Raw genomic sequence first — 20,604 nt, 5'->3', positions numbered from 1 at the left:
TTTTTCTCAACGTTTTCCGCTTGGTATACTTTTACGTCCGTGTCTCCATCCTGGTACTCGTCTTATCCATTCCACGACTTCGAAACGAGAAAACGTACGCTCACTGTCGCCCACGAGAATGGACACCGTAAAGAGTTCTTCTCTCGATCGTTCGTTTTCCCTTTGATAAAGGAAAAAGAAATTTGTCCTTACGCGTTGATAATAAACGACGGGACAAGTTGAAATTTTCGAACGTACGAAAAGAAAATTATGTTGCATATATTATACGTCCAATCTTTTTATACATTTTATGTATTTATTGCTCACACTTGTTTCTTTTTTTCTTCTTAAAGACAATTGAATATCTGGTTGGAAAAACGTATGTTTTAAATCTGTGTGTTAAAATTTTACGAGTGATTTTTTTTAAACTTTCTCATGGAGTAAATTAATCAGTTGAGGTAGTGACGGATTTTATTGTATAATTTTTTTCTTTTTTGTATTTTTGGAAGAATTGATTAAGAAGAATGAAAGTATTAATTATTAATTATTTTGACTTTGAGAAAGATTAAAATGCTCTTTCGAAAAATTACAGATTTTTTACATGCAACGTTTTTTGATTATGATTAAATACCAGTCAAGTGTTCAATAATGATACGATACTACCAAATATTATTTATAAGATATGAATTATCAATTAAATTATAATTTAAATAATGTTACTTAATCGTTAACACTCCAAGAATATTACAACATTTTTATTAGTCAGCTTCGAACGTATTTTATGAATTTTGACGTACTATAAAATGTCAGTACATAATTTTTACAAGATAAAATAAACAGAAATATTGAAAATAAAAAAAATATGCAGTTGGCAATATTAGTACTTATTAGAGTGATATGAGTTGAATGAAAAATGAATTATACAATTTTGAAGTCATTATGAGGTATAATACGTATAAGATCTACATACATATATTAGTATTATCAATGCTATATTATTTAATATTTCATTAAATAATTTCTTAAAATAAAGAATAGAGCGAAAAGATACTTCACAGTCATGAGAAAAAATACTTTTATAATTACTACATTGATACTCTTGTTTACTGAAGTAATTAAAAAACCAGAAACAATAATATTCGCATGAAGTAATCGTTATCTATTATTTCAAAATAAATTTAAACAATACCTACCTTGATTTGAAATATAAAATCTTCACGTTTCCATAAACTAACTCCTAGAATAAGAAATGATATAACGCTCAAATCTTACATCAGTTTCTGACAAAAAATGAAATAAAATAAAAAATTAAAAACACCATAAATGTGTAAATTGCACTACATTACAAAGAGTTAAAACTTGATTTATGAAACGTCTTTTTTTAAATAAACACGATTTAATTTAAAGAAACTTGATTTAACTAAAATTAGGTATACACAATCAATATCCTTAGATCTATTGTTAAAGATGAACTACACGTCGAGAAAGTCGAATTGTGAAACGATCTCACGACCAGGTGTTCCCATAAGAAAGGACAACGGTATTGTCATCATGTCGAAGTTTCACGACTTTTCGTATGAATTTTCCTTTCGGTCGACGACCGTCTCCTTCCGGACAAAAACTCGGAACTTTGCCTTTGCGGAAAGAACGGAGAAAGCTATTTCCTCGCTCTACTTTTAATACATCCCACGGAGTCACGCGAATAGATCCGACTAGGCTGATCAACTCGCAGACCGGTCGAACCAATCCTTTCTATTACGTCAAAGTCTGTAGATAAAGATCGTCCCTTTTGAAACGCGTCAAACGATTTCAATCTGAAATGCGATCTCGTTAATGATTTACAGTGATCTCATATGTAATTCTTTGATTGTGGCCTATTAAAAATAATGCATTAAACAAGATGATCGACGTTGAATAATCTTTTTCATTTTATTTTACTTTCTTCTAAATAAGATTGTTTTTCCATTTCTTGAATGAGATTTTTATTACTGTTTCTCTAATGAATTCGGTTTTCAAATCTTTTTGCTTTCTGTGTTTACTAATTAACATCTTTAACGAGTCTCTTTTATGAGTTTTATAGGCAGTCCGTTTTGTGATTTTTCTTTTTTTTTTCTTTTCTTTTTCCTAAATTTCTAAGAACATCCAAACAGATTAGTTGACTAATTTATTTATAATATATCTCATAAGATTAAGCAGCTGATTGTAAATTAATTTATATATATATATATATATATATATATATGTTCATGTATTTAGATAAGTTTACGATATATGTTATAAAGTTGTTGTCTTCCGTCTTAAACTTCAATTTATTTTTCTGTTTATTTTATCAAAAATTTTCTACATTTTACTGGATCCATAAAACCTGTTGGCTGAGACGCGATCATGGTGAAACGAATATATTAATAATTATTAAGTTACAAAATTTTTATTTGAAGATTATATGAATAAGATAAATTAAGATTCAACCATATTGTAAAACGTCTAAACTTGAACTAATTTCTAGGTACTATATGATCTAAAAAAGAACAAGAAAAATAATTCTTCATAATAAAATTCTGACACTGTTCGAAATTAATTTTTAATCGATAATAATTTTTCTTAGATCATTGATGTTTCTTTAAATAGAATACTATTTTTTTTTCATAGTACGATAATTTATAAAAAAATAACTTTAGGGTACTATTCTTCTGACCTTGAAATGGTTTGGAGCAAACAATTGCATTTCAATGAGAAAAATAAAAATCTTACACGTGTCAGTCCAAATGACATATTTCTAAAGTCGTGGGATTGCATTTTTTATCTTAAGTGTTGCCTTCAAAAAGTTGCTGATTACTGATGAAAGGAATATGTATATATTATATACTCATTAAATTTTATACAGCAGACTTACTAAACTGATATAGGATATATGGTTGCATGTCGCTCAGCAATCGAAAAAATAAGTTGTCTGTACAAAATAAAATCCAGCGAGAAGATAAATTTATACTTTACGTTGATTCATTTTTAAATTTATCATGAACAAGTTGGAATTATTGAATAAATTTCACATTATTATTATAATTTTTCCCGTTGAAGATTTAGCGATCATATTGGTTATAATCATTTTTAAGATACGATACTCAGCTATTACATTTATCTTGGGAAATAAAAATGACATAGTTTTTCCGCAGACTTCCTTATCACAATAATTTTGAGGCTTCGTCAATAATAAGTGACCCATTCTTCCACTTTTGAGATACTCAACAGTACCGATCCATATAAGACACTAGAGATAGCACTTTCTATTATCTGACTTGTTGGTTTACTAAAGATATCTTTTTCTCCTAATCTTCGATAAAAACCAACGAATATTTTTCGATTCGTCACATGAAGATTTCACTTGATGAGGATTTACAAGTTTCTCCATATTATTTTTATTGTTATATATTGAATACATTTAATCGTTAACCTCTAATATAATTACTTTTAAATCGTTGTTTCCAACAGTTAACATAACGTTATTCGATAATCAAGGTATAGCATGATCAATAAATGAAACCGTTAGAGTAGGAAACACGCGATCTGACAAACAACGAGATCAGTTCGAGTCCGAGTAACGTCTTGTGTCGATAATGTTTCCTGTTAAACATCCTCCTTCCCTTAAAAGAGCCAAACGATCGCGTGACACGAGCAACGGAACATCATCCCCAGGTTGAGCCAACGAGGGCAGAGAATTAATTGGACGGAAAAGACCAAGGAGCAACATAATCGAGCTACGTTAAGTGCTCTCTTAAGCCTCGACCTTCACGATCTTTAATCTGCTCTGCGAGCATTTACGGAATGACGTTAGCAAGTACCACCTCTGGTTCGATAAAAATCTACATGACTGGACGATAATAAAATGACTCCATTATGAGGCCATGTAACTTGTATCGAACGTTTCTGATAATTTCCGATGTGTCTCTCGGTTTGCTACCTGCTCTTGAACGCAGATATCTCAGAGATGGAATAACTTTGAAAGTAACGAAAGGATTAGCTAAATCATTCTTTACGCTTAGTTCGAACGTTCACAGATATTACACCAGCACGACTTTGATTTTTTCCAACGTTGCCAACATACTTGACACTCACCGCAAAGCTTTAGGCGAGGCGTTTGAATTAGTAGGAAGCGATCTTTCCTTTCCGAACGATTTACCTACCCACTCGTCTCGATGACTCGAGCTCACTGGCGTAATCGTTTAATCTCTCGGCGATCAAGATTCTACGCAAAAGCCGTAACTGGGTGACGTAACGTTCGACTATTTGATGAAACCGAATCTCACGTTCTTTTTTTCTTTTCTTTCTCTTTATTTATTTTTTTTTTTTTTTTTTTTTTTTTTTTTTTACAAACGGAATTAATATGAATGAAACTAAAGAAGAGAGAGAGAGAGAGAGAGAGAGAAAGAGAAAGAAAGAGAAAGATATATAGGCGATATATAAGATCCAAAGAGTTAAGGATGGATCCCAAGGACCACACATGTCGAAGGTGTGATCAAAATAGCCGCAAGTTTGAAAGTTAACGATCGAACGCTTGGCCGATGTTCAACAGTGCCGCAAGAGGGGGACACACGTTTAACGGCAGAAACGAGTTTTGAAAAAGTGTGCTTATAAAGTAGCTTCGCAGAGTAGCCCTTAATAAAATCCAATATCACGGTGAAAAGTCGTATGCGAATGATCGGATGAACGATTTATGGTGGACGAATCACGGTATACATATAATATGGCATTTACAAGCGGAGGAGTTAACGGGGAACTCGGACGGTCTTGTTCTTATCCAAGCCTGAGTTAAATCGCATAAAATCGAGATGACGCGGCAATAACATCGCAATAAATAAATCCGTCGAAAAAAAACCAGTTTAAGATCGAACTCGAAAGGATTGTAACATATTATTCTATCTCACACTTGTTTATCTTCGACTAATTTATTCCAAAAACCTTTTTCAAATATATAAAGAAGATCCATTAAAATCATATTACAATATTTATAAATTAAAAGTGATTTTATAAAAACACCGATTTAATACTTGTAATAATATTCTACAAACCAAATATATTCTACAACAAATTTACTATTATCGAAACATATTACAATTTCGAATCAAGTCGTCTAGTTTAATTATTATAAACAGAACAAAAAATTATTCAATCAAACCTGATTTTCCTACAATGTAAAACGCATAAAACAATATATAAGTTATAGATATAGTATTCAGCAATGAATGAAAAAAAAAATTAACCAATTATTTATCCATTTTACCAATTATAAAATACATCGACTAAGATAAAACAATTAGATGAGTAAGTGAAATTCACTTTTCCGCTTGAATTGTAAATAAAAGGAAAAGATAATTCGAAAGATAAGATAGAACGATTCAAATTCAGATGGGAAAAATAGATAGGGCAGAAAGTTTCACGTGTCTTACGCCACTGAAAAGAACGGTCCATCTCCCGATGCATTCGAGATGCACGCCCGACTCGCATTTTCGTGCGACGTGTCATCGTGATGGCTACCGTTGAGACGGAGTGCATATGCGAGATCGCTCACGACTACCAAGGACCCACGCAAAACTTCTCTCGAGCATGACTCCAACGCCGAACGCCAACGCGGTGTCCTGCTCCAGGCAGCATCATAATTCCAAGTGGAAGAAAAGAGACTTCCTCGTCTTTTTATTATTTTCCTTTTGTAACCACACACACACATATATATATTTATTATATATGTGATATATATAATATATATATATTCGTATATATTAAATTTATAATAAATTTATAATATAATTTATATGTATATATAAATTGTATAAAAAACATTATTATATTTCATAATTCCCTTTTTTCATAATTCATTAATATATCCAGTTTCCAGTCTTTAATCCTATCATTTTATTTTGAATCAAAATAAATTTCACAGACACACATACATACACATACATATACACATAGGCACTCATCTCCATTTCTTCGATCCCAATCGAACAAAGTCGAGTCGAGTATTGAATATTAAAAAGCGTACGGAAATATTATCGTCTCGTTCTGTCAGTGACAAACGTATTTCTCGATTATCAACACTTATCAAATATCATTATTGAAATGTGTTTTTAAACCGTTCTTAAAACTATCGGGTTTCTTTAAATATACAACGAGTGTCACTTGAAATTAGAAGCGTTATTATTTTTCGGTTACTTTTGATGATAGAAAAAAATTTCTCAGAAAAAAGTATTTATTTATTTATAGCAACATTAAGAAATTTTACTTGAAGATCATATATCTCGATATATGAGGATTATTGACATTTCTTTAAATGGAACTCAATATTTTTCATATACGAAATTTGTAATACGTATAAAGAAAAATTCAAAATATGTTACATTAATACTATAAGCTTAGTTATCTATACTATTGGTCGTTCAACATATTCAATGGTTTTCGAGTTTATATTCTAATAACAATATCAATTTGTATTTAACATATACTGTTACTTTAACCTGTTAACCAAGGAAATGGAGTCAACTCGTTAGGAAGATTTTATTTCTCTCGTTATAACGGAATAAATAAATCATTTGTTCCTCACTCCTATTAAAAAGATATTATCATCATACCTCATGATTCTTTTTTTTTTTTACAATTCTTTAATATATTCAAAATTTCCAGTTATCGGTCCTACGATTTTATTTTAAATCAAAATAAATTTCACGTATCCATGTTAAAGAATCTATAATCTCACCGAATAACAGTTTAATAGACTTCGGGAAAAAAATTCTCTATCATCAAAAGTTATCGAGATATACATACATAAATACTTGGAGTTTTAACTGACTCACCCGGTATGTACATATATTTGGATGCAGATTCGCCAACCAACAGGAGAGAGATTTACGTTGCTGAATTATGTTGAAACGAGTTTGACTCGGTCCTCTCTTGCCCAAAGATTCTCCTCCTCTTGGTTCATATGGCACACGATGGTTCCCCGGAATTACACGTACACGCTGAGTTACCAGTCAACGAACCCGACGCGCATTAATTATGTGACGTAACATGTTCCTCGCTCACGAGAGAAAGAGCGAGAGCGAAAGACTGAGAGAGAGAGAGAGAGAGAGAGAGAGAGAGAGAGAGAGAGAGAGACCTATGTACGGATTCTCTCTCCTTCTCTTCATCCTCTTATTTGCCTCTGTGGATCACGGATAAGGGCGTGGTTCTTTTCTTTGGATACTCCCTCGTTCTGCCCCCTCCAAGTACTTTCGTTGGCTCATGTAATTCTTTAGGAAGCGGCACCAAGCATGGAGAACATTAACGAAGTGGATCGTCGTTGGTGCACGACTTACATGCTTCCAACGTAGGTATTGTCCTTTGGTGAATGCATTCGTGTGCATTAATCGAGTAGCAACGACTCGTTCGGCCAGTGTGCTCACGCTGCTCGATTAATTCTCGTGTCTCTTAAAACGCAAGAAAAATGCGTTAGAACAAGACTGAAAAAGGGAAACGTTGGAGTCGTTAACGTTCTTATAAATTCAAATAAAAAAAAAAAGAAAAGAAAAGAAAAGAAGGAAGAAAGAAAGAAAGAAAGAAAAAGAAATTAACACGAAACGTCGACAAACGTTCTGACAAGGAGACAACGTCGAGTCGGTCGGTGGCCAAATCGAGTCGTAAGATGCTAGAATTTAATGCGGGAAAAGGTAAGGGTATATTAAACCTCCACGTTAGAGAGGAATAACCATGAACGAAGGAAGAACTCACGACCAGCTCTTGGACAAGTGGCAATTAAAAGGGTGTGATTTAGGGGCACGAAAAACGTGATCTTAATGGACGAACCACCCATTTATTTGACTTCTAAACGCGTGATTTCGCGGAAACCTGAGAGCCTTGGCGAGTCGGCGAAGCAAATTCTTTTCTTCTAACAGCGTGCTGGCATGCGAGTTGCACCATCGTCATAGCACCAATGCAACATTCTGGCCATTCATCGTCGGCTAATGCTACCCGTGGAATAGTATCCGATGATCGAGTCTCGCACGTTTAAACGTTAAAAGGAAAACTCCGAAGCAACACCTTTCCAAGCATGAAAAATTTGTCAAATGTCGTACCAACTGTCCTTCTATCCAAGTTCGTCGTATTTCTACGAAGTTTCAAAAGCGTTATATAACGGAATCCTTTTCCTCATTGCGCTCACTCTCTGTGCTTAACTTCTCGACGGTGACGTCACATTTTCGGAGAAACTCCAATGTGCAACGTACATAAGATTCATCGTACGTAGGTATTATTATACAACGTAGGTAAGTGAGTAAGTAAGTAAGTAAGAAAGTACTAACATACGTATGTATATACTATGTAGTTACGTGGATTGAAACGCGAGCGGCTTGCGTTTGGTCCTGACTTTATTAAGTCTGTACACGGAGGAGGACACGAACGTAATCGAGATCGTATTTTATCTCGGTCCACGGAGCACTGTGAGAGATAAACGTCCGGTGAAATTTATTCAGAGAACGACGAGGAACGATGACGATGACGACGACGACGACGACGACGACGACGACGACGACGACGACGACGACGACGATGACGACGACTCCTATGTTATCTTCTCGCTCTGTAGATTCATGAAGATAGATTATGATCGATGATGAGACTCTGAGACGGAAACGGAGCAAGGGAAAGATAAATAAAATAAAAAAGATTTAAGATAGAACGACGTACCAACCATAGTAAGAATGTTGAAATTTTTCTTCTCCCTGTTATGCAAGCCATCCGTTTAACTTTTTAATGATCATAAACTTTGTCTTATATATCCTACCCTTCCCCTACTCTTATTATGCAAAACTACTGACACGTCTACCACGACAAATCTAATTTAACGTACACCGTGATCGAGAATTTCTAATACCCCTCGATCTCTCGAATTTACATTGGATTTATTGCCGAATTCGTTTATACAGATTTTTATTAATAACTTTGATGGAAAATGTATCTTTCTCTTAGCAAAGATCTTTAAAACGATTACGTTGTACAGATCTTGACGAGAAACACCTTCATTCCTTCTCGCCATCTTCTCTTCTTCTTCTTCTTCTTCTTCTTTTTCTTCTTCTTGCAATTTTATCGCTACATTAAAGCCTAATACTTTATTATTTTCTCCGTTTACTCGTAAAATCGCCGAGGAACTTACCTTCTCGGCCCTTTTCGTAATTCTCCCGTTCCAATTAAAACCTACGAACTCTCGATAATTTACGAACGTCTTCTCGTATATTAGATATTTTAATACTGATTTTGCTCCCGTAGTACGTAGTAAGTACTCACGTATATATCCGTAGCTATATATGTATCTTTCCATGTTTGTGCGATCGTTGCAAAATATTCGCATTAGTCTCTCGGTTATTAGCGTTCGTTGCGAAACTCTTTAATTTTCTTTTTCCCCGTTCCTTAATACAGCTATTCTCATATAATATTATATTCTTAAAGTTCAAAGTCACGGTGTAAATGTTATTTATATTCCTTTTACACGTTCGAAAAGCTTTACGTTCACACTCGATGAATCGTCATCGTTCTCATCGTTCTCATTGTCGTTGTCGTCGTCAAGAAGATAACAAACGATATTAAAACGTTGCTCGTAAGACGATACGAGATCCCTTGACGCATAATGTCATCGATCTTGATCCTCTCTCAGGAATAACGACTGCGATTGTATTCGAAGATTCGGGATATGGTTGGTTGGGCCATCGATGAATAAAAAATCTGGGACGATCTTTTCGTATCTCGATACGTACGATCCATTTCGATGATTTATCGGCGATTGTTCGTCCGAAACGCGTCCGTCACCGTCTTCCTTGTACGCAACATACGATCGTCCTAAATTTTTCGCCGGATGAAATCGAATTACGATCGTATTTATATCGAACCGATCCTTCGACGCTCCTCTCATCGTGATTTTTATTTTCGTGTATTGAGAAATCTTTTGATTCATCCAAATGTTAACATGTTTACCGCCCAAACGATTTTTCTACGTTTCACTTCGCGAGTCAAAGTAAAATTTTCAATTTAATAATTATATACGTGTAATATGATTAAATGAGAGTTTACTCTTATCAATAGAGCGTTTATTTCATCGATGGTCATACATAATCAATTCGGTTACTCTTAACAATTCATGAGTCGACTAAAAATGTTAAACTTTTCAAACAAAAGTTACAAAAATTTACACAAAAGAAGGAACATCGTATTATAAGGATAACAACAGTCAATCCCACATTTTATTTATATCTACTGTTTAAATACAGTTCGTCAAAAAATTTAATGATCGTAAAATATCACGTTTGTTAACGTCTGGATCAGTGTAAATAATATTATTTACATATACTTTATAAGCATACAAATAAAACGTTTTTCTATTTATAGTTTCGTTATTCCATTTATATAAAAAACAAACATTATTAACAAGAATCATTAATTAAGACCCTTTTTATTTTAGATGTTTGCCTTACTTTCAATTTTTTATCGAATAACATTGTAGTAATTAATTTTACGATTGTAGTAGACACCGGTCATTGATCAATATCTACTATGGCTCCACCACTGACAATGAGAATATAGGAGGTGGTTACGGATAACCACCGTGACAGTCAATATGTTAAACATCACCGAAATGAAAGATTGACGTAATGGAGCTGGCTCAATCGGTAGTAACGAAGGCGTGGCATACAAGATCGGGCACGTTCTTGCTTCTCAACACCCCTTAACGTAGTCTAACTCCTGAAGAGAACAATGTATCGACTTCGTCGATCATGCTAATGCTGTCATTAACGCCGATTATTGCTTCTCCACCTCCTCCTCCTCCTTTTCCTCCTGCCACGGCGCCCGTACTTTGACTCTCTCTCTTACTTAAAGGTTAAGTAACCAGTCCTATGAAGTTTCCATGGACTTTATCGTCTCAACCGACACGCCTTCCATCCAGTTCTACAAGCTCACGCTTACCGGCAGATAATGTAATTCAATCCGCGAACAAATTGATTCTTATGGTATGTACATACTACCTGTACGCGAACCATGTTCGCACCCGAGCCGAGTAAAGCTTTCCAAGAATTTCATACCTGATATACCCTGCCTTTTAAATTCGTCGCTTCGTAATCCATCGTTTAAAAGGCCTCGCATGCATTTATTCTCAACGATATAATCGCGTTTGCTTTGCTCTTTATATAACTCGATATATCTGGACCAACCGATCTTCCTTAACTATTTTTGATCGTTACATTTGTACATTAATCTTGTCAGATTTTACCTTACTTTTCGTTACACCTTGATTTATTTCTAAAGTTTAACGATATACGATTTGTAGCTGGTCTTAATTCGACTAAAGACGTAACTTAAGAACTTAGAGATGGTAGATCGTAAAACTCTTACTTCGATAAAATATATTAGAAATAATACATATATAAAATACGATTGGGTGAGTCATTTAAACCCGAGAACGTGAATATCTTGATAACTTTTGATGATGATGACGATGATAATGAGGACCTTCTTTGGGAAGAATATATTTGATTCGAAGAGACTGATGTAGTAAGAATTCAAAATTTTACCTAAAGGCTATCTTAAATTTATTATCTGATATATGAAAATCGTTGACATTTTTCTTTTTTTAATTTTTGAATTATATAAAAGTTATAAATCTAGGTAAATTTAAGGCGTACTAAATTTCTCTTATTGTCTACTATTACGAATGGAAATAATCCCTTTGGAAATTTATCGATTCAACCGATCTAATTATCATTATATGTTGTTATTTAACGAGTATTATTTAACAATCATCATTCATCAAGGATATTTAATTATATCTCATATTTTCAATTATGAATATAAATATCTCAATTAATTATATATATACGATAAATACAGATAAAAATACAATTCTAATAAATGAAGAATTAGCACAGTGAAATCTACTCACTGCCATTGAATGCGATGGTAAAGACTTTTTTGTCGTAAAACTTTTATGAAAGCGTTACCATGATGATATAAAACTGGCATGATATATTATTCGTAATACATAAATATATATATACTAATTTTATTACAACAATATTCAAATATATTTTAAAATAATTATAAAATTTAATGAAAAAAGAAACAAACAAACGTACAAATAGTACGAAAATATATAAAAATATACGAATAGCATAAAGCTCACGATGATTTATTTTTTCGTTGTCTGTGTCGTAGGTGTATCCCGGATGGCGGGGACGTCGGTTACACGATGACGGAATTGCAACCGTCGCCACCAGGATATCGTGTACAGGATGAGGCCCCAGGTCCACCTTCCTGTCCCTCGGGGACCTACAAGTATACGAACCACGGGCATGACAACGAGACTACCAATTTCAAGGGTACCACGTCGTATACTCAGGAAGGCTATGGCCTTAAGAAGAGTCCGTCCAGGACGGTGCCGTCTAACCAATACTATCGTCGAAGAAACGACGGCAGGAGGTCAACGGAAAACGAACACGAAGGCAATAACAACGTCGGCAACAAAAAGACAGCGATTGCCGGTTACAACGAGAATAACAAGAAAAATACTCCGGGCTATAAGAACGACAGCGGGTACACGTCTATTTAAATATTATCTTTAATAATCACCTTCTCGTTAATTCGATGTATATCTATAAATATGTATCCTTGATCGAGTAGAGAGTAGAGAATTAAATTTCAAGAAGAGCCTAACCTACATATCCGATAATTGCTAGCAAGTGGAATGAACTTTAGATCGGTCGAGTTATAGTTCACGTAAAAACGAATCTCTTGGAACGAAGAAGAATCGAGTAGTCGATAAATGAACGATTTCTACTCTCTTTTTCATCTCGTAGTCTTCGCGTTCGCTTACATAATCCAGGAATCATCGCGGTAGGACGTAATTTGTCTTATGATAATTTCGCTTGTTAAGGTCGTTATTCCAGTATTAATAACATTGAAACCGAGGAGGAAAGAAAAGTCGAGATAATTGTAGGTCGGTCTACGGTCTCCGTCCTGCTGCGCTTCCAGTTACATCGAACTTATTGACTATTCCATAAATTATGCGGCGTGCACATATCCTGGTAATAAAGTGGTTCAATGACACCGTATAAGAACGCGCTCGCTCGCTGTCGGGATTACCACGTATCATAAGTGATTCATCGCGTTAAGCGCTAATAACAAGTCTCGTCGTATTCATTCGTATTTGTTCCCACGCAGAACGATGCAAAGACGTCGCTTTATTGTAGTGTTTATGTTCTCTTCGAAATTGATTGCTTTTCGCACAAAGGCATAATCGATATTCGAAATGAATTATATGAATTTATCAATTATATGTTTTGCCGGTATTCGCTTGATAAACGATTCGTCAATGACATTGATGATTATACATCGTTCTCTCGTGCAAGCTCGATATTTATTACTAATTAATATCCTTTCATTTTTATTCTTCGTTGAAATCGACTCGAATGATATGTAAAAAAAAAAAAAAAAAGAAAAAGAAAAAGAAAGAAAGAAACACAACAACTCTTGAATCTGTTAGGTATAGCGAGACTCTTGGATTCGACAGTTTCACTCTTGCTCTCAACGAAAGGGACGAAGCTTCGCCACCGCCAACACCACCGGTCAGAGACGCGTCCAGTCTCAAAGGTGTCTGCTATGGTCCAGGACACGAAAAATATCCATCTTGGCCAAGCGCCCCGGAACGACATCCTGACGAAGACATTCACAATTTAAGTCACAACGGATCGCACCGCTCCAAATCTTGGACCGATCACACCAATTATCCGAAAGAGAAACCAGCTCAATATACCAGACCTCATACAAAGAGACCTAATCCAGCCTTCACTCAGCAGGTAATTCTATTGGTACATTTATTCCCAGCTTTCCTATACGTTCGTTTCTTTCAATTTTTACACATTCAATTACAACACAAGCCGAGTGATATTTGCATAAATCATCAGATAAGTAGTATCCACAGTTTTATAATCCCAAGGTTGTATAAGTTATTACCAAAAAGTATATTGAAGAATTCTTATCGAAAAACGTCAACGTATATTCCAGAAGAATTTCTATTGTTCGATGATACTTTGATTACCAAACTTTGCTTAAATAATCCGCTCTGTTTACATCAGCCAAACTGCTGGAATTGTTTCTCGAGGTTCATGAATCTCGCTACGTCAGTTGTTTTCAGACCGTTGTCGAGTCTCGGTAAAAAGAAGATATCCTTCCATCGTAATATCCGACCGCTATCGTTTACTCGCTGTTAATATCGAGATATATAGAACCTTTCGTATATTGAGTCACAATACCGCAAAACTTTCGTCAATTTTACCTGCTTCGAAAGCGTCGATTAAATCTCTACACGCACATTCTCCTTTCTCTCGATGACGTAATCACACGCTAGAAACATCGTCATCGGCTAAAAGTGAATCCACAGTTTGGGAGCAAACTGTCTCTTTGCTCGACTCTCCGATCGCGCGTCTCTGCAATTAGATATAGACTTAGTGCTTCTCTTTGTTACACTGATGTAGCAAAGACACCTCTGGTTGAGTAGGATGACTAAGAGATAGCTTGGTTGTAGATAAAATAAACAAGTAAATCGTATCGGCTTGAAAGCCTTTGATCGCTCAAGGAAAGTTTAGTACAGCACGAGCTAACACGAGTGTCTCTTTTACAGCTGAAAACGGTTATGGAACGTTGTGAGAAAATACCAGCGGAGACTTTCGAGTCGCGTAACAGAAAGAGCGTCGAGGATGAGCCACGTTTGTGGCCTCGCGTAGATCGCGAAGGCAAGGCATTAGGAGACGCGGAATACGTCGTTCCATCGCCACCGGAAAGAGAACAACAATCGGCTCAGACTCTTAGCCATGCGGATCTCGAAGCTTACGTTAGAAGCTATCAAGATCCTCAAGTATCCCAGGTAATTTATTTCAATCTTTATTCCTGATATCACAAAAAATAATACACGAGCTTTTCAAAGAAATTTTATATTGACAAATTATCTCTATTTTATTCGAATTAGGTGGATTTGTACAGAGAAACGGCATTAACGCAAGCGGGTTTGGAAGAATACACGAGGGTCCAGCATTCGCAACAGGCCAGTTACGCACAATCCGAAGGCTATCACAGTTACGTTTCCAGCGTGGATTCCACGACCAATACACCTTTTCTCGACAGGTAACTTCAATGTGTTGTCATTTATATAACTGTGATGTATCGATCTGTTTCAATGAAATCATCATCTTACGCAGACTTCGAAGAGACAGCGAAGCCGTGGCGCAAAGATCTACTCCTTCTTGGGAAGATACTTCGAGAGAGGGCAGAGACAGTGTGGTGACAACGTCTAGCGGAAGTGCTTCCAGTAGTGAAACGTTAAAATGGCACGGTTCGATGTCCGACGTCAGCGTTTCTAGTGGTTTACCAGCGAGACAGAGTACTTCGGACAGGTGGCATCATGGCTCGATGTCCGACGTCAGTAGCGTCAATGGTGGGATGATGACTCAGAAATCGAGTAACGTCTGTCATGAGAAGTGGCAAGATTCTATGAGTGACGTCAGTACGAGCGGTTTATCGCCAACGACGAAAGGAAGGCACAGTGAAAAGTGGCCGGACAAATGGCAGGCTTCTATGAACGATCGAAATAAACAAGCACAGACTAGAGCGAGTTTACCAGCAGTTATAGGACACTGCGTGGCTTCTGCCTCTGTCGGAGACATTTGTCAATCATCGACCGTTCGAGACAGCAATTGGCAAGAATCTAGTATCGACGAAGATTCTCTTGATAGATCGCAAAGTAACCATCCGTGGGATGGTTCTGTTACATTGGACGGTGATAAATATAGATCGGTCTCTCAACCCATGCCGCAAAGTCCAACCAGACAAGTTGTGCCTACGAGTCCACAAAGTCCTGACGGATGGGATCCTCTTCATGGATCCATGTCCGATGTTAGCCAATCGAACGGCGTACAGTGCAACAAACAGTTAATCGCTTATAGCGCTAGGGTACAGACACCGCAACGACATCTTTCAGAGAGTGTATTGTACTTGGATCGCGAACGTAATCAACGAAAATTGTATCCAATTAGTACTACACAGCCGCAGGAATCACCACAATCTTCTAGGTATTAATATTAAGTGTTTTTTAACTACATCGATTCGAGATGTATTCTCGTATAAACGTTTAATCTTAATTCTCATTTTTAGAATGGCACCCACATCACCGCAGCAATCTCCATTGTCGGTAGCTGAACGTATAAGCGAGTTGGAGAAACAACAACAGCAGCAACAACAGATGCGTTATACATATTTGGATCCTGAGAAACGACACAGAGTTTCTGATCCGACTTTGAAAGCTATTCAGAAGAAAGCACTATTATCTTTTTACGAAAGACATCATCAAGCGTCCTGGAGATCAGAACCGCAATTAGCTCAAGGCTCAGGGACCTCTCCGCAGAGTCCTCCGCCGCAACCGCCACCACGACCTAGACCATCCTCGTCGAGACGTGCCAGTTCTGCGTCTGATTATGCGAGTGGCACGTGGAGAGAGAATTCTGGTAGAGGACAAAATCAAGGAAATTCAGATCTACCGAGTCCTAAGCATCAGCATAGTAACAGTTGCGGCAGTCTTTCTACAGATTTATTGGGTCCAGTTATTGTTGGACCTGCTATATCCATCGACGATTGGGTTCCAGAAAGACCACCCAAGAAACCTCATCTTAGGAATGTTTACAACGACCGCGTTCCTAGTCCTGATTTACCACCACCGTCGCCGCCGACAGTGACAGAAAGCGAGGTCCATGAATGTGACGATCCTTTACCACCTCCACCACCCGAACTCAGCGAAGATTGTTATCCAGATAGTACACGAAAAACCAGTTCGGCTCACCATCAACTCGAGGAAGGAAAGATACATCGCGAGAGATCCTGCGAGCGACATAAGTCGGAAAGACATTCGATGAGAAGATCGAAACATAGCAGCAAACGAGATCTCGATAAAACATCTGGCAAATCCTCACCGAATTCTCCGACAACGAAAATCTCTTCGCAGGAACAAGATCAGCATCAATTTGTAAGAACCCCAACGACGCTGAAACACGTAGATACCGAAATGGTCCATGAAAATGGCATTTCCCCGGGTTTTGCCACTCACAGAATGATGACAACTGGTCGTTCGAGTTTGAGATATCCTTCTACTCAAAAACTTATGGTAAACGGAAGAATAGCCAGTACGAGAAGAATATCCGAAGAAAGACCGTTCACAGCTAGACCACCTGCGCAATTACCCGATCTCATATCTCAGCGTTATAGCGATTCTGGAAATCAACGACCAGCTCCTCAAGTTCCTGTTGAACCACGTATCATTCGACAAGAATCGATGAGAGTCGAAAGCACGAGGATCGATGCATCTGGATTACTACGCAACGATTCTGGTCAGAGATTGGAATCATCATCGGGACAGAGGCCGCAGCCTCAAGTACCTAAGAATACCGATAAAAATGGTTCGACGAATCAATCGAATCATCAACAATCAAGACCAAATTATTTACCTGTGCCGGAGAATTCCAAAAGTCATGGCTTTTCTATCGGCAGTCCCGTTAACATGGGATACGAGCTTGGTTCAAAACTTTATTCCCCAGAAGCCAGCCCACAGAAATATCACGAACCACCGAAATACATGTCCAATCATTATTCTCGTCACAGCGACACACCGCAAAGAAACTATTACGCTCTACCACCGAAATATATCGACGCGCCGAAACAAAAACCACAGCCTCAGTGTCCTACGGATCGGTACAGCGCTTCCTCGCCCAGTTCTCCACCTCCACCTTTAGCTCCGAGACAAAATACACCTGGAAGGAAATCCTTGCCACCACCTCCAAGGCCAGCTCCGCCTCACGCTATTCAAGGGTAAGTTCTAGTTTCTAATAGCAAACAATGAGCATAATTATCGTAATTAATTATACGAGTGGAAGTATTACTTTTTCTTCTAAGATTTGACCAAATGCAAATTTATCTTTTCTACTCGTTAAAAAAGACTTCTTTCGATCCACGTTATACATAGTTGTTCTCATAACTGTAAAAAGCATAAGTGCGTAAGTGCAACGTGACTGAATAACGAACAACGGTGTCGTCTATTATATTTTTTAAAACCTAGTATGTCTAGTCCGGCGATCGATCAATTAAATTAAAGATCCCTCCTCGTGACTTATTAACGATCCGTGAAAGTCTCTAAATCGTTCGAGCAACGTTTGACGATCACATCCTACGAACGGGTAATAGCTTTAAGCACATTGCGCATCTATCAACGATGAATTACGAATTAATTAGAAATGCTTTCGATCTCAGGATTGTACGGAATTAACTTCAACTATCCTGACTAGCATTTACTTTCAATTACGTCTATGCAAATTACGATGATATCTACTACGCTCCTGCGTAATTTAATGATTTCGAGAGTGATTCTGAAATGGAAATTTTTCAAAACTATTATATAAGACATAAGATATCATAGGAAATCGTCGATCATCGTAACGAAACGGAATGAGAAGTAATTTCAATTTGAAGATACAGATTCATTTAAGTATCGTCCAATTTTCGTTCGCGTTTCGACGATGTCGTAAAATCCCTAAGGATCTTTCCTCGTTCGTCCGCAAAAGTCGGATTACGCGGGATCGTTAATTATTTTCTCGTTTCGTTCGCTCAACCGAATCGCATGCATTACCATAAGATTATCATTGCAAATCTAACGGCACCCATTACCAGTCAGATTTACGAGCGTGTGACTTTCTCTGAATTACACCGGACGATGGATTTAAATGGCTTTGTGTTTCGCCCTTTCCACGGTTAAAAAAAGATTTTAAAGAATTTTAAATATTCGACTACATTGCCTTACGACTTATAGAAAGAAACATTACTACGAAGAATTTTCCATAGTGAAATGTATCTACCTAACAATAATTCTATTACGGATATCGATCGAGACACGATTAACCAGCACGATACATTTCGGAAGGTCAGAGGTTAAATCGAGCATGATATCTCGCGAAAGTTAAACGTTTATATTAAAATTTTCTAGAATACAAAAGTTTTACGGTTTTCATTGATAGAAGTCCATTTTGAATATCTACGCATGATTTTTCGTGCTACGCAGCTTGATCAACGAAAAGAGAGATCCAAAATGATCTAGAAGAAACTAGAAAGACGTATCCTTTCTTTCCTCTCTATCTTTCTCTTTGAAAGAAAGAACTTTAACGATCGAGCAATACTAATCACAATGTCGTTGGAGTATTCATAGTCTGGATAGATACTTACATGCTACGTATGCGGCATACAGGATGTAGACTCGATCTCACGGGGTGATAAATCTTTTCACCTTTTCTTTTGTCTTCTTCTCGCTCTGATTGGGTGACTACCTGACTTCTGTAACGGCCGAGCGATCTTTCTCCGACACGCACTCTGACCTCCGCGATACGGTTCGATAAACGAACCGTTCGACTCGTTTTGACCTTCGACAGGAAGATCCTCACCAAAGGATCTTCTTATCCTCTTGATCCTTCTTCTTTTATCCTCCTATTCTCTACTGCTAGGATATTCGATAGACTCACTGAGACTTAACCTTTAGGATCACCAACCCAACAGGTTGGAAATGTCAGAAAAAAGGTTAGAACGTGCGCTACCACGGGCGTGTTAGACCGTTCTATGGCAGCCGATCGTGTTCCCTGTTTTCTTGATAGATCCTACGTACGACGGAAGATCGAAGCGTGTGAGAATCGGGCTAGTCGATTCAACGAACTCGTTTAACTGGGACAAACTCTGTCGAAATCGTTACTATAATATATGTACGTACGGTGTCGATACAATGTAGAGGAGAATGGCCAATTGCGTACTGCTCTCCTAAATCTTATCTTTCAATTTTTTTCTTATTGCTGGGTCTAAACAGTAAATGTATGTATGTATATATGTAAACTTTATATATACTATATAAAGTAATAGTATAATGGTAAATATCTGATACATATAATGTACGTGAAAAATGAGATGTAAGATATAAATGAAATATAAATGAGAGCAAATATTTATAATTGAAACGTTATAAACATTTCAAAGAATCTTTGATCAATTTTTATATAGTTAATAATAATAATAATCCAATTACACTCGTTCTTTGATTTATACGCGGTTTCTGTTTACACGATCTAATTTTACACGATTAATAAGTATCAATAAATTCTTCTGTAATCTTTATTGAATTTATGTCTCTCGACATAATCGACAATACCAAAAGAGATTTCCAATAAGTACTTTATGACTTTTAGCCAATTAAAAAGAAAAAGTTTATTGCTTTGAGATATGTTACCGACAACGACAACGAATAAAATTTATTTTGGTCTTTTTATAATTTTATTTATACTTATTTTCTTAGGAACCTATGTGAAAGAAATATTTTTATAACTAATAAAACGCTTTTCTAGCATAGTACTTTTTGCTTTTCGTAACTCTGCAAACTTCATTTACGTGATTTTTATCAGTATAAAAAGAAAATTGTAAAGAACGAACACTTCGCATAAATCCAGGACGGTTATATATAATTTCATTTTTATGTTTTTTACAAAT

At 36.4% G+C, this 20,604-nt stretch overlaps 1 protein-coding gene across 4 annotated transcripts in view; it reads left to right on the top strand.

Annotated features, from left to right (window-relative positions):
• LOC122636273 (serine/arginine repetitive matrix protein 2-like) overlaps positions 1-20,604 on the top strand; it is a 241,813-nt gene that overhangs the window by 169,127 nt on the left and 52,082 nt on the right. For 3 of the 4 annotated variants that reach the window (XM_043827316.1, XM_043827320.1, XM_043827319.1), the window contains exons 3-8: positions 12,205-12,582; positions 13,532-13,844; positions 14,669-14,911; positions 15,014-15,168; positions 15,243-16,112; positions 16,195-17,898. In XM_043827316.1, coding sequence (XP_043683251.1) covers positions 12,205-12,582; positions 13,532-13,844; positions 14,669-14,911; positions 15,014-15,168; positions 15,243-16,112; positions 16,195-17,898 — 3,663 coding nt within the window. The remainder of the gene's footprint in view (positions 1-12,204; positions 12,583-13,531; positions 13,845-14,668; positions 14,912-15,013; positions 15,169-15,242; positions 16,113-16,194; positions 17,899-20,604) is intronic. The other variant, XM_043827317.1, reaches the window with a different exon arrangement.

Source organism: Vespula pensylvanica, chromosome 21 (genome assembly GCF_014466175.1).
Source record: "Vespula pensylvanica isolate Volc-1 chromosome 21, ASM1446617v1, whole genome shotgun sequence".
NCBI classification, from domain to species: Eukaryota; Metazoa; Arthropoda; class Insecta; order Hymenoptera; family Vespidae; genus Vespula; species Vespula pensylvanica.
The sequence above is the reverse complement of the archived record's forward strand: the minus strand, read 5'-3'. Positions and strand labels throughout refer to the sequence as shown.